Source organism: Chinchilla lanigera, unplaced genomic scaffold, assembly GCF_000276665.1.
Source record: "Chinchilla lanigera isolate Chin_1 unplaced genomic scaffold, ChiLan1.0 scaffold00001, whole genome shotgun sequence".
Classification (NCBI taxonomy): Eukaryota; Metazoa; Chordata; class Mammalia; order Rodentia; family Chinchillidae; genus Chinchilla; species Chinchilla lanigera.
Genome location: NW_004955402.1, coordinates 20,622,977 through 20,637,331, shown reverse-complemented (window position 1 = coordinate 20,637,331; position 14,355 = coordinate 20,622,977). Strand labels below are relative to the sequence as shown.

Here is a 14,355-nt window from a genome sequence, read left to right as displayed (position 1 = left end):
ATCCTGAAACTATGAATTAGCTATCAGACTCAGGTGGGAGAAACACATGCAGGACAGCCAACCCTCTCCCCTCTGGCTAGTTGAGCGCTGTTGGATGGGGTCATTCCTTGGGCCTGGGTTTCCGAGTTACACATGGGTTCACAAAGAATGAACTCTCAAACACACAGGGTCACGTTGATCCAAGGAGAAATAAGTAGCTGAAACCTATAGGCTGTACCACTCATCTGTACTAATTTACTAACATATTTGATTACAAATTATTCATTCATTTAAAATTGACTCGGCACTCACTAAATAGAAGGGATGTAATGGGTGCCAAAAGCACCACAAAGATGGAGGGGAAGGTTACTGTTCCCAAGAAACTAACAACTTAGTGGCAAAGGGAGAGCAGAATGTACATAAATATGCCTTGCTGAGTACTAAGTATCCTGATTTTAATAGAGCATCAAAAATACCACTGTCTAAAGGAGACGTGAGTTGTCTGGAGATGGTTTTATTTAAGGCTCTCTCTTTCACTTTATTTTTTTTTTTCATTTTATACTATGAGGCATATACTGAAAGCTTAATAAGTACTACTGACTCTGCACAAAATAAGCCATTCCTTTCACTGTTTGCTAGGTTAGTCAGGCAGGCACAGTTCCTTGCTAGTAATAACTCGCATTTTATTTTTACAAGTTTCTACCTTAACTGACTTATTTTAAATCCCACAATTTCCCTCCTTCTGTTGTATACAGGAAAAGTCAGCAAATCTTCAAGCTGCTTACTCTCCTCCCATGTGTAACTTGTGTGCCTGCCCTTTAACACGTATGGTGGCCCTGTCATGTCATACTGTGCTACGCTGCTTCTCAGTGGTGTCTACAGGTGTATAATGTAGGATAAAGGATCTGACTCCCAAATTCCACCCAATTCGATATGCCTTGGCTTGTACCTTAGCTGTGTCATTTATGAGCCACCACCTTAACCATTCTGAGCCTCAGCTTCTTTAGCTATAAAATGAAAATAATTTTATTGCACAAGACTGAAATATTAAATAAGGTGACATATATCAAAATATCTAGACTACTGCATTAAATATGGACAGTGACTATGATTTCATGTCTTCTTCCCTTTATTAAAGTAGCTTCATTATTTTTACTATTCTGTAGTCTACCACAAAACATGTCAAAAAGAGCATGGTGGTCTCCCTTATTACCCTTTTAATTTGCTCACAAGTCAACCAAAATAATCTGGCAGCACAATTTTGAACACATGAAATGATTCGCAGTGTGCAGTATTCCCTAAGATGCAGCTTGTAGATGATCCTTTATATCTTTCAGTTCACTCTCAGTGTAAAAAACAATAAAAAAAAGTTCTCATTTTTATCACCTTGAGTGTGAACTTTAAGCTGAGACCAATTAGAATATAAGCAACTCTGTCAGAAGACTCTATCCCCGAAGGGTCCTGGTAACACCACGCACTAAACCATCCCGTTAACTTCCAGTCCCGAAGTCGGCTAAGTGAGAAGAGTGGCCCTGCTCCCTTGAGTCTTCTGAGGCTCAGTATACAGCACTGATGTTACTGAAGTTGGAAGTAGACTGTTTGTAACCCAAGGCCCACTGTTTTGCTAAACCATTTTCTGTACAGTAACATGATGCTGTTTTGGATGGAGATTATTCTCTGCATGTCATCCTCCCAATATAGTTTTCCATATCAAGAGATACTTATAATATCCAGAAGACTAGAAAAAAGCATAACAGGGTGTATGTATACATTGTTATACACAAAGACACATGGGTATATTTTGGGCCAGATATAACTGTAAACTTATTTAGCCTTAGAAATAATATAAAACAGGTATCTATGTTATAGTTAAGTAAAAAATAACTTCTGCTTTTCTAGAAATCTCATCCAAAGATTTAAAATTTATTCTATGACTTTTTATTGAAAGTATATTCCAAGGAATTAGCAAAATGCTTGGCATATAGCAGATAATCTACAAATCTTTACCAATAAATAAATACATTAAAATTTTGCTTGGATTTTGAAAAAAAGAAAAAAAAAAACAAGAATGATCTTGAGTTGCTAAGAAAGTAAGTGGTGGGTGGAATTAGTAATGAGGTTCAGGTTAATAATGTTGTAGTTTCCACCAAATCATTTGACAAACTATTATTAGGATACAGATTATTATCTTTACCCTTATTGACAGGTGAAATAAACAAAAGAGAGAAACGAAGCCATTAGGTCTAGGCCATTTAGCAAAGCAGGGTGGTCAACAATTACAATGTTTAGCTCAGGATATATTTATTTTTGTCTCTTTAATTTTCAGACTCCTGAATTCTGTTAGGTCCATGATAAAGAGTTGAGATAACATGGTGCTGACTCGCTGCTGACCGGCAAGATGCACAGAGTACATCTCCCCTATTTCTCAGCAATTTTACACTACTTTTTAGACAGGCACTACTATCTCAAGCAGTACAGACCAAAAAACAAAAACAAAAACAAAAAAAACACGGAACAGTTTTTGTATTGCAATAGATCCCAATGGCAATGTTCTCCCACTTCAAGGGATCCTTTCTAAGAACAGAATTTTCCCCAGTACAACACAATACAAGAAAATGAAACCTACTTACACAGATAAAACACCACACACTGCACAGAATCAAGACTAGGTACAAAATTATTAATACATATTTAAGTCTGTCATCTTTACTTTTTGTTTTATCCAAGAATATTTATAAATTTAGATATAAGCTTAAGATCATTCAGTTATACACTGTTTCCTTATTTAGCACTCCTTTTGGTTTAGATAAATGGAAGGATGTTTCAATTTCTTTGTTCAACAACAAAATTCTGAGAATACTGGATAATTCATAATCATAATGGATAATTCAAAAGCATACATCTCTAAAATGTTAAATGTTATGGTCTATTGAACACTCACCTAAACCAGACTTTTTTAATCGTTTTAAGTGCTGACTTGTTTGTTTTCCAGTGGGAGATTTTTGCCCATGTTTCATTTCTTTATCTGAACTGTCTGCTTCACCATTTTTAGATTCGGATCCTAAAAAAGGAAATAGTTATCATGCCATTATCTTACTCTCACTGCCCTTGAAAAGAAAAATCTAAAATTGTTTTAAGAACCATAGATACAATCTTTTTTCTAAGAGTTAATATACTACCTTTGGGCACAATCTGATTCCCCTTCTGGATATAAAGAGAAAAGCCCAATAAATCAATCAAACAGGACAAAAAGCAAGAACAGATGGCCTAATAGCAGAGTCAAAAACACATTCACTGATCTGATAGCTCTTAAAAGAAATAGAGTCAGGTCTTTTGTAAAAATACACGAATAAGCTTGCACAATGAAATGTCATTTAGAGACAATACAAGATAGAGACAGAAAGAGGAAGGAAAGAATCTTGAAACACAGAGATCAGAGCTTTATAAAAACTTTATGTTGAAGCAGGGACAGAAAATGCAAACATTACTCTATAAAAAACAGAATGGTACATAACTGATAAAGTGACAGGAGGTAAATTAGAAGAAAAGGTCAGGGTGCACTGAGGTGAGAAGAATGTTGCTAGAACACAAAAACTAATAAAGGATTCCAGATTCTGCACTTGAGGACTGAAAAACAAATTCACACTCATGCAAGAACTGCCCTGGATGGTGTTACACATCAGCATGTGGTCTGCCATTAAAGTTCAACATTCAAACAAAAGGCAAAGCAACAGCAACAAAATCCACAAAGCATCACCACACATTTTCTCACATCTACTGACTTCATCAGATGTGCAAGCAAGCTAGTGCTTTTATCTAAAAAACTAGAACGTATTATTTTTGAATCACTGAGAAAGTCAAAGATGAAAAAAAAAAAAAAAGGAATAAACCAAACCTCAAGTGAAAGGATTATTTAACCTCAGAAAGAAAAAAACAACTCATGATATCTCTCTTCACTGAGGAAGACGCTGGCAAGAAACTGGCCAAACATACAAGATTTTAGCTCTTTACCTGACGGCGAATCCGACTGCTCATCAGACACCTTTAAGGGTGTCAAAACAACACGAGGGACAGTCTTGTTTACCATCATTGAGACTCCATTTCTTCTTTTCTGCTGCTGTCTCAAAGCCTATAAAACATGATAATAAAATATAAAAAGGTAGGCAACATGATTTCTCCTAAGTAAATGATCCGCTTGCCCACCCTTAAATAAAACCTCTTAAAACACTTAATTGCACAGAGTCTCTAATCTATCAGGATTCTCAGTAGTCACCTTCGTGTCATTTTCCCTCAAAAGCATAAAATCACACTTTGGCAAGGGGTATAAGCTTGAGACCATTTTTGGTATAATTCTGACAACAAAGCAGCGCGTAACGTTTGTTCTACCTTGGCAGTGCGGCTTGAGAGCCCATGGAATTTGAAACTATGACTTGCAAGTAAAATAAATGTAAAATAAATGTTTCGAAACCAGGATAAAAATATATGTGTCTGCACTTCTTCTGCAGGTGCACTGTCTCCAGTGCACGGCTCAATCAGTTAACGCCGTGTGTCATCAGTATGTACAGCATGTAAGAACTACAGTATTGATGCATTCACTCAGCCGTGGGGAGCGCTGCACAAAATCGCTGAACATGGCAGGAATCATTTATTTCTGTGAAGGGAATCAGTCCTAATCTTGGAAACCTTGCAGCACTTGGCTTCTGTCTGCTTGACTTTGGGCATTAACCTTCAGAACACGAACATGACGGGGTTCTGGCAAATCCAGGAAAAAAGAGATACCAGAATAAATCTCTCCAAATGGGAGTGCTTTGTGTTTCATAAAGGAATCCACTGTGGTGATGATAATGTAATAAAAGACATTTAAAAGTTTTGAAATACAGCTTTATCTAGCTGATCGCTTTATGCAGGAAAATTACCTGTAATAAAAAGGGTCTTAAGCACACAAAACGGAAGAGCCATTAAATTCACAGTCACAGGAATGCTAAAACTCCTCAAAAGGTTAAAAGGCTGGCCACAGACTGTCGCAAACCTTTTATTCCTCGTTTCTGTGTAATTCCTACCAATTTTACAACAGCTCCGTTACTTGATTAATGTTCTTTGACTAACAGTTGTCAGAATCTCCTGAAATACTGCACTGACTGTACTCTGCCTTGCTGTCTAAAAGGATGTCATTTTATTTGCTCAAAGTATTAGCTGAATGTTCAACTTGTTGACCATAAGATTTAGCAATCAAATAATTGCAGAAGTGCAAAATTAAATATCACTTAAACAAGCAAAGGCTTATTCAGAGGAGATTTCAAGCCCAACAAGGAAAGCAAAGGCTCAGGAAATCTACTGCAAATGACATGATTCTTAATGATAACATAAGACATGTTCTTTTGGATTCATACATTTATAGACCTTTATAAAGACCAGGCACTGTGGGCAGACAAAATATACAATGAGTAATAAGATGTCATCGTTCTCATTTTAATAATGGCATGTGTGCTATAAAATATTTAAGACATTTACTCTTCCTTCAAGGTGTATACATTATTGCACATAAACTGTGCACATACTTGCATAAATCTCTCTAGTCTTGTATAAGAACTCAAAGCACTTTATAGGCATTAACCTAACAATCCAGTAATACAACAGAATGAGACAACATGGTCCTTTAAATTACAATTAAGTCCATCTCTGCCCATGATGTAAGACTTTACGAAAGAAAAAATGCTGCACAAGCAGTAATGAAGCTTAGGAGTCTATGTGCCGTACATTTCAATTGTTTCCCTTGGCAAAACATTAGGCACTTTAAAAATGTTTAGTGTGTGTGTGTCTATGTGTCTCTGAGTGTCTATACATATGAAGTTAAGAGAATTTATTAGAAAATGTTAGTTAAAAAAAATAGCTGATATAACTAGCGGCTTAAAATCTGGAATGAGAAAGTCAAAGCGAGCCTTTCTTTTTGGAGCATTTGTGGTAAATAAAGTAACAAAATTTTGCCCTTAATTTTAATAGCTGAGAAGACTACTACAGAAAACTAAACAAGAACAAAGCATGACAGACAGAAGTAAAAGCAAAACTCCACAGCCACTTTGAATTTTAGTCAGGCAAGCATAAAGAAATGTTAATAAATATAAAGCCCATTTGAGTAAGTTTGTATTTTTTTAAATTTTTCTGAGACAAGTCTCCCTATGTAGCTTGGGTTAGCCTTTAAAAATCATTATGTAACTCCGGCTAGCCTTGAATTCACAGCAGTCCTCTGGTTTCAGATTCCCAAGTGCTGGGATAACAGACATGCACTGCTATGCCCAGCTGAATGATTTTTTTTCCTGACTATGTGTATTTCCTACTCAGAGAACACAAGAAATATTTATCAACACAGTATTTTTTAAAATATTGATATACAACACTATGTTCCCACAGGTGACCAAAACTAAACGCCCGTTAAATAAGAAAAATAAATGTTGTAAGCATATTAAAGGTACACAAACTTTTTTGCTTTACCTTTGAAAAATAAACATTACATTTATTCCTAAGTAACATCTGTAGAAGCAGACAAGGAACAATTGAATGTGTCTATTTCCAATGACACCAGTGACAGTAGGAAAGTGACCAATAGGCTACTTTTACTCCTGGTATAATTTATGTATTCTGTAAAAACTGCATGTTTGAGGACTTACTCTGTTGTACTACAGTGTAAGCATTGCTGACCCACCACAGTAATATGACAAAGTTTTAGTATTTTGCATTTTCAGGAAGGACTGATAAGGAAATACACAAACACAATAATTTTACACACAGGCAAGTACTAAGAAAATTATGCAGGAAATAAAGGAGAGTAACTGGCATGGAGGTAACAGACCTAGATTGAGAGGCTGAAAAAGGTATCTCTCTGGAGGTGACAAAGGAAATGATACTTAAATGAAAAGAAGGAGCAGCCATACAAAATATCAGGGTCATGAGTCAGTAGAAGGAGCAGTATCTGAACCCCTCGCAGGAATGATATGGGTGATTCCAGAAACAAGTGTGAGGCAGTGAGGCTACTAACAAGGACTAGGGAGTTTACAGAAATGGCAACAGACTTGCCCAAAACAGCCATCCAAAGTTTCTCAGAAATGAGCAGACGTTCCCTTGAAAAGGAAGCCCTGTTCCTCAGTCCTTTCCCCCATGGCATGACATTACCACACTCGCACTTCAGCACCAAAAATGGGAACCAGGCACAGACAAGGGAAACCCAGGCTGTCTTCCAACACATGCCTTTTGTTTGCCTTTATTCATTTATTCAGCTTCTATTTATATGGCTTCAGTGCATGAGACCTGTTGCATCTCACACATTAGTCATGTTGGTTAATAAGTCTCATCACTTTGAGGTGTCACTTCTTTAAACAGGTACTGTACATGCACGCCCTGTGCATTAGCTCTTCCGGACAGATACATTCTTTGTTTGGGAATCTGAGTGGTATCTTTCTGCCTGTACTTCTCGCTTTGTTCAGAACATCTTTTCCATTACATTCGACATTCCCATCACCCAACTGCTGTATTTTTCCTCATGGAATTATCACCTGCAAGTATACTATGAGATGCCATTTCTCCATCCCAGAAAGTAGACTCTACAAAACAGATTTTTTGATGTGTTTTGTTCATTAATATGTCCCCAAGTACAGTACACAGAAGAACACCCAGAATATGTAAGGTGCTCCATAGATACTGAATCCAAGTAAAAACTGTCAAAGTAAGTTTATTATAACAGAAAAGCCCTTTCTTGTCTCTCTAAAATCGATAGTTTATTTTATTTAAAAGGCAGAAGTCAGCATGGGGCAATAGTTAACTATCTTCTCACATTACAATTACTCATATTTTGACCAATCCCATTTTCATTTCTGGATAACATTTAACGTAGAATACCCGAATTCTCAGGTCACCTCAGACTACTTGTACAATCTCATTTCCAGATGTGACAGTATGAAGTCTTACTGATAGCTTCCTTCTGCACTCCCCAGGCCATGCCTATGCCTCAGGTCAGAAATTTCACTGAAGGGCTTTCTGAGTTTCTCTCTCTCTCTCTTCTGCCCCTGTATTTCCTGGGCTCTTCCTGACTAGAGCCAGGAATGACCAGTAAGGAGAATACAGTAAATTTGGCTACTGAGTACTATCACAAGCACAGAATCAGAACCTTTCAGGAAGCAAGGGGCCAATTACTAGCTTCTCACAGGTTGCACGAATGGATACATTAGATGCCTTTCTGGGGAGCATTAGAACCTATTACAACTCCCTGACATGGAGCATGTACCTTATGGCCAACCTCCATGACTCTCCTAAGCATAGGGCCCATGAGGCATAGTCAAAATATATGCTGATTGTCTGAATTTTAAAAACAAATTTATTACAGTAAAGAAAAACATATTGCCATTAATTCCCCTCAAGAAACTCCCCCTCACTTCAAACACACTTGTCCCATCATCCTTGCTACTTTCTGAAGCAGCTCTGGAAGTCCTCTTTCATGAGTGTTTCTAAGAGGTGATATCAAAAACAGGGAATGATGTTGAGCACTTAAACAGAAAAGCAGGCTCATATTATGGTGTGTCCCCATCCACCTTATTCACCAGATGTGGCACCATGCAACTTCTGGCTCTTCCCAAAAGTTAAATAATGAAAAAAAATGTCCTCAATCAATTCAGGAAAACGAGGCAGTCATAACAGCACAACTAAAGATGCAAAGGTACTTCCAGAACTGCTTAAGGATGTGGTAAGAATGATGGGATAGGTATGTTCAAAGTGAGGGTGGGTATTTTAAGGAAGATTCATGACAATATGTCTTTTCTTGTAATACATTTTTTAAAAATTTAAATATTCAGTATATATTTTAGTCGTACTTCATGTAGTATATACTTGGGCTACTTTACCAAAACAAGAAGCCTTCCTGGGCAGGAAGGAAGTCTTCCTTCCTCCAGGTCTTTATAAATGCCCTGTGCTTGGCTAATTGTTCAGCCATAATATAAGCAGCACGCTTGCTTCAACACACAGACTAGTTTGATACTTTCTGTCTCGTCATAATGGTCAATGCTTTGCCTTCAGAATTCTCCAGGCCTCATAGTCTTTCAAAATATAAGAATACAATGTATGGAATATTACATATATATGTACATATATATATACACACACATATTGGTGTGTACGAGCACACATGTATGTGTATAACAATGTGTCTGAACTATTTTTATATAGCTGTTTGAGAATGATCAGTGGGTTATCTAGTCTCCCCCTCATCAACCCCTTTGAAGTTGTATCTAACACCTCTCTTTAAAAGAAGGAATATTTGTGTCACAGTATTTTCAGCCTTGAGTTTTTGCTAACATCTCAATATGAAAATTCATATTATGTTACTACATATTATGTTACCTGTACAAGTTATCTTCAATTTAACTTACAATCATTGAAATACGACCATCCTACAGCCTGCAAAGTATGAATCCATGCAATACATCTTATTAAGTAAATAAGATTTTCAGCCTTGGATGGCTGCAAAGGTTGCATCCTGCACAAGGCTGCCTTGAAAAAGGCTTGTTCTTTGTTGAGAAAGCCTAAGTGAAGGCAGTTTTGTCCATTCCATACCAGGTTACTGGTGGTCCTGTTGACTAACTATAACATGGTTTTTATATCAATATTATATAAACTTACTGTTTTAGTCTATGTTCACTTTAGGGCTATGATATCAAGGAAGCACTTCAGCTGTCTCAGCCTCAGCTACACTTTAGCATACTAATGAATTATCTTATTGAACAACTTTAAATCCTGTCATTTTAAATCTTGAAGTAAGTAATATGAGACCCTAAATAAATAAGCAGATGGCAAATGTAAATTCAGTCTACTATGAAGGAATGTACCATAAAGCTAGTCACATGCACTGTTCTGCTGCTCAATACCTACAGTGTTGTAAGAGGAAGTGTAATTTAGACTTATCAAATCTGAAACATGCAGGTACTATTCAACATGAAGGAAATTTATAGGCTGAAACTTGAAAATAAACTTAACTGGTAGCAGAAACAAACATAAGACAGCTAAATCACTCTAGGCAAAGTAAAGATCATATCACACTTCTATCAATTTAATTCTGTTTTTAAGAGAAAGGAAAGAATCAAAAGATGCTGACTGAACATCACTTTCTCTAGAGATGTAGTACAATATTTTCTTGTAAAGAAAGGAATAACCTTCAGATAAACATTTCATTTAGAGACAGAAATCTTGTCACGTAGTTCTAAAAAATACAGAATAATACACATGTCTACCCTAATGGAAAAAAATAAAACTAAAAAGCAGAGGCTTTTATGCTAGCTTGGAATTTTAAATAAATAAGTCTTGCTCTATTTTAACAGAGAAACACCACCAACAATGTAACCTAGGAATGCACTGAATAAAATAAGCGCTTTACTGAAAATCTGAAAATATCACAGCCTGTGAATGCTAAAGCTTGAATAAGAAATACACACATAGGAAACAGCAGGTTGTGTCAGGCACCAACAATCTGCATTATTGCTAATATGCTAAATGTCAATGCCCATGTTCAGATCATGCTATCGTGCAGCATAACCTTTGGAATTTCGCAGGATTGGTCAAACACATAAAGCTAAAGCAAAACACCAAGAATATATGTGCTCTGCGGTAGCAAGTGAGGAAAAGATCTGCAACTTTATGAATAAATTCTAGCACCATAAATAACTAATGAAGGAAGTAAAATAAGCCAACAGAAACAACGTAAAAGGTTGTTTTACGTTCACCACCAGGTCACTTCCATACAGATCTTATCCTTTTCTAATCTTTCATTTTCTCCTGCTGTTTAGAAACTTCCAAAAATTTAATCTCTCTTAATTATCCTTCTTTAAAATTCAAAATCTAATCATTTCGTACTTTCTTTCAGATGTAAAAAATCCAAGGGAAAGAGAAAATGGGGAACAAGGTGATAATCAGCAATCTGCTGCTCTCCAGAGATATTAGAGCATGCTTATTCGTGAAAAAAGCTGCAATGAATATATATTATTCATGTAATTGTGCCCAACATATGATGTTAGCTAATGTTTGATGATTGAAAAGTAAGAGGGACACAAATATTTGAAAGGGAAAAAAATACTCTATGTCAATAACCAAGAGGCATTATTGCTTCCAAACTGTCCAGCCTATAGTACCCCTCAATCAACACTGTTGTGAAATTAAAGAATCCACTTGTAGCAGCTACATGCCTTAGGTGGGGGTGAGGAGTGAGGAACTCAGATTTAGAAAAATATACATAGCTATTGTTCAATGGTAGTTATTGTAAGTTGCTATTTTTCAATATACATACTTAGGATTATTAAAGTACTGGGTTCTGAGGAATTTGTGTGCTTTCATCTACTTCTTTCTTAGAATCTATACTGGCCTGTGTACAACTGGGTTACTAAAGCCCTACAAAATCATAAAATATTTTTAATAAAGTAAGAGTAGCTAATATATTTGTATGTGAGTCATTAACATATGCTGGTACTAAACATAAGCAGCCTGCATTCAGATGATACTCTCAATGACTATACTTTATTGCTCTCCTTATGCTATACAAAAACTCAATTATGTAAATTTCCTCAAATAATGTCAAAATTTGATTGACCCTATTATATACCATATGCTGGAATGCAGTTATTAGTGAAGAGGATAGAATCACAAACTGTGATTCTAGATTTGAATGCCATCTCCAAACTCTACTTGCTGGGTGATCTTGGGGAAATTATCTAACTTCTCTGGACCTTGGTTTCTTTATTTAAAAAATAAGGATATGACTACCTACTTAAGAGATTTGTAGGAGGATTAAATGCATATGCAGAATGAAGGCACAATGTAAGTATTAGCTAATACAATTATTTCTAAGGTATGCAACTGGTCTAGGTTACTATGATTATGACTTGTGTTTGTATCCACATGCACAAAACATATATTCACAGGTGTGAAAACATGCATATATGGACCACATATAGTCATTTCATCTTTTAACTAGCCAAAAGAAAAGAAAGCTTCAGATTTGCTGTGGTCGTTATAATTTAAAATGCCATATGTTTAGTCAATTCTCAAATTCTGTCTTAAAAAATTCAGAAATTAGAGGAAATTTGAGCAAAATTCTGCAAGGATAGCTTTTCTTCTAAATGAATTTTAATATGAGTTTGATTATTAATCAAAGTTTAGCATATCTGCTATATATTGACCCATGTTCTCTTGGCTATTAATTGGCTACTTGGTTATAAAATAAATTTTTAAGAAATGAATAAATTCCTCTTTCAGGACATTAAGAAATATATAGTAAAGGTTTCTTAAGCCAAGCCTTAGCTCCTATGCAAGCCAGTAACAAGTTTCATGAATACATGCTCTACAACAAAACACCTTTAACTCAAAGTTGTGTAACAATGTAATGAGTATAAAAAAAATTATTCAAGTCATATAACATCAAAACAAAGTAAAAAATAATGACATAAGGAAGCAGAGACTTGAATCTTTATCTTTCCCTTCGTATACAGGAAGATTCGTATACAGGAAGATTGCCTGGTGTGCACATTTTCCAACTCACTGCACTTCAGAATTATGAGTTTCATTTATGAGCTCATTTGTGTTTCTTAAATGTCACAGCTACAAGTGTCCAGTTTTGTATCCTTTGTTCTGTCCTGGTGAGTATTTTATTACCTGCATCCTATTTGCTGCCTGAATGAGTCTTTACCCAGACTCCCCTATCTACTCCAACCTTTATTTTACCAATTAATAGGGAGCTCAATACTGACTGTCGTTTTGTTCTTCAGCATCTAAAAATTCTTCACAAAAGCTAGGATATAAATGGCAAGCTGAGATTATTTAACCTATTCTGGATGAAATACTGTTATTACTTTAAATACAATGCCAAAAAATGGAAATAGTGCAATTTCAATAATTAATACAGAATGGAAAGGTAATAGAATTTAGTATAAAAGCATTACATTTTTTTTTACATTTCCTCATTTGAAGTAGAAGAGAAAGCTGGTAGAGACAGTCCAAGCCTAGAAGATGGACATGAACTTTAAGAATCTTTCAGGAACTGATAGAGCTGGTTTTTAAAATGAACTTTTATTTAAAAAACAAAATTTGTTTTTCTAATTTAGATAGACAAATAATTCTGTATGATATGATATGATATGATATATATTTATGCATCCTTGAATGATACTCTCTTCTTGATCTTATAAGGATCAACAGGGTGTAGGGGCATAAAAGATCAAAGTGAAAGTGCAAGCGGAAAACAGTTAACCAAGGGCAAACCATGAATGTGAGGTTAAGTGTAAGAACCTTCCCATTTATTGGAACAATTATTAGTAGAATCATAAGGCTGTAGCCCCTTCTAACCAGAGCATCTCCTCAATTTCTCATCCCAAACTAGCATTTGCTAGTTTGGGCCCAGTAGCTAATGTTTATGATTATTATTCTGGCCTAGACATTTGTTATTGTATGTTTTCAATGTATCACCTCAGTTATTTCAGACCAATCTCATGTCCAAGGCACTATCATTTTGCACAATCTCTGGAGAAAGAATTTGAGATTCAGAGAGGCAAAGCGGCTTGCTTAGATTCACAGAGTTAGGAACAAGGACTGAAATTAAGGCAGGCCAGCACCCAGAGCCCATCCTCAGAACCTACCTCACACCACTATCTCAGGACAAAGCCGAACAGGTCAAGGCCATAGGCCCAGACAGCTTATGTAGTATTAGGATGATATCACCCCGCATCAAATAATGCTCACTGCTGGATATTCTAGATAAAGGTAAGCTACACATACTATTTTTCATATTTGTAACTTAATGTATCTCAATATAAGGAAGAAATTATCATTTATTTTTTACACCAACACCAGATAAACACAGTGAGATCATAAATACAGAAAATATAATATACATTTGACAATATAAATATTTTCAAATTATGCAATGCACTTACAAACCCAGCAGATTTACTTGGTCATACACACCCACAAAATAAATTTCATACAAATTTTAATGTATTTCCAAGCATACGTTTCTTCTATTTTGCAACAAAATTCGTAGCTAGACCTCACCTATATTTTAGGATAGGTAAAAATTATTATGTTAAACAGTGTAGAAGTGGCCAAAATCAGGGTATCTCTGCTGCTTTCTGATTGCCAGGTTCTTGTTTATTTTATTTAATCAGCAGGACACTCATTAGTTTAAGTAGGCAGAACCAAAGGGCGAGAACAAACGGCAGCTCTTACCTGCTTCAGCGCCTTTTTGGTGTGCTGCTGAAAGGAAGACACTAACTTGCTTTGCACTGCTGTGTTAGTAAGGCTTGAATCTCGAGTGGAAGATGCTTCATCAGTTACCTGCTTCGTACAAACTAG

The 14,355-nt window shown here is 35.9% G+C and overlaps 1 protein-coding gene across 5 annotated transcripts in view; it reads right to left on the bottom strand.

Moving 5' to 3' along the window:
* The window catches only part of Asxl3 (additional sex combs like transcriptional regulator 3), a 133,272-nt gene that overhangs the window by 67,149 nt on the left and 51,768 nt on the right, over positions 1-14,355 (bottom strand). For all 5 annotated transcript variants that reach the window (XM_013508021.1, XM_013507996.1, XM_005372763.2 and 2 more), the window contains 3 exons: positions 14,230-14,351; positions 3,991-4,108; positions 2,921-3,040 (listed from right to left, as the gene is read on the bottom strand). In XM_013508021.1, coding sequence (XP_013363475.1) covers positions 2,921-3,040; positions 3,991-4,108; positions 14,230-14,351 — 360 coding nt within the window. The remainder of the gene's footprint in view (positions 1-2,920; positions 3,041-3,990; positions 4,109-14,229; positions 14,352-14,355) is intronic.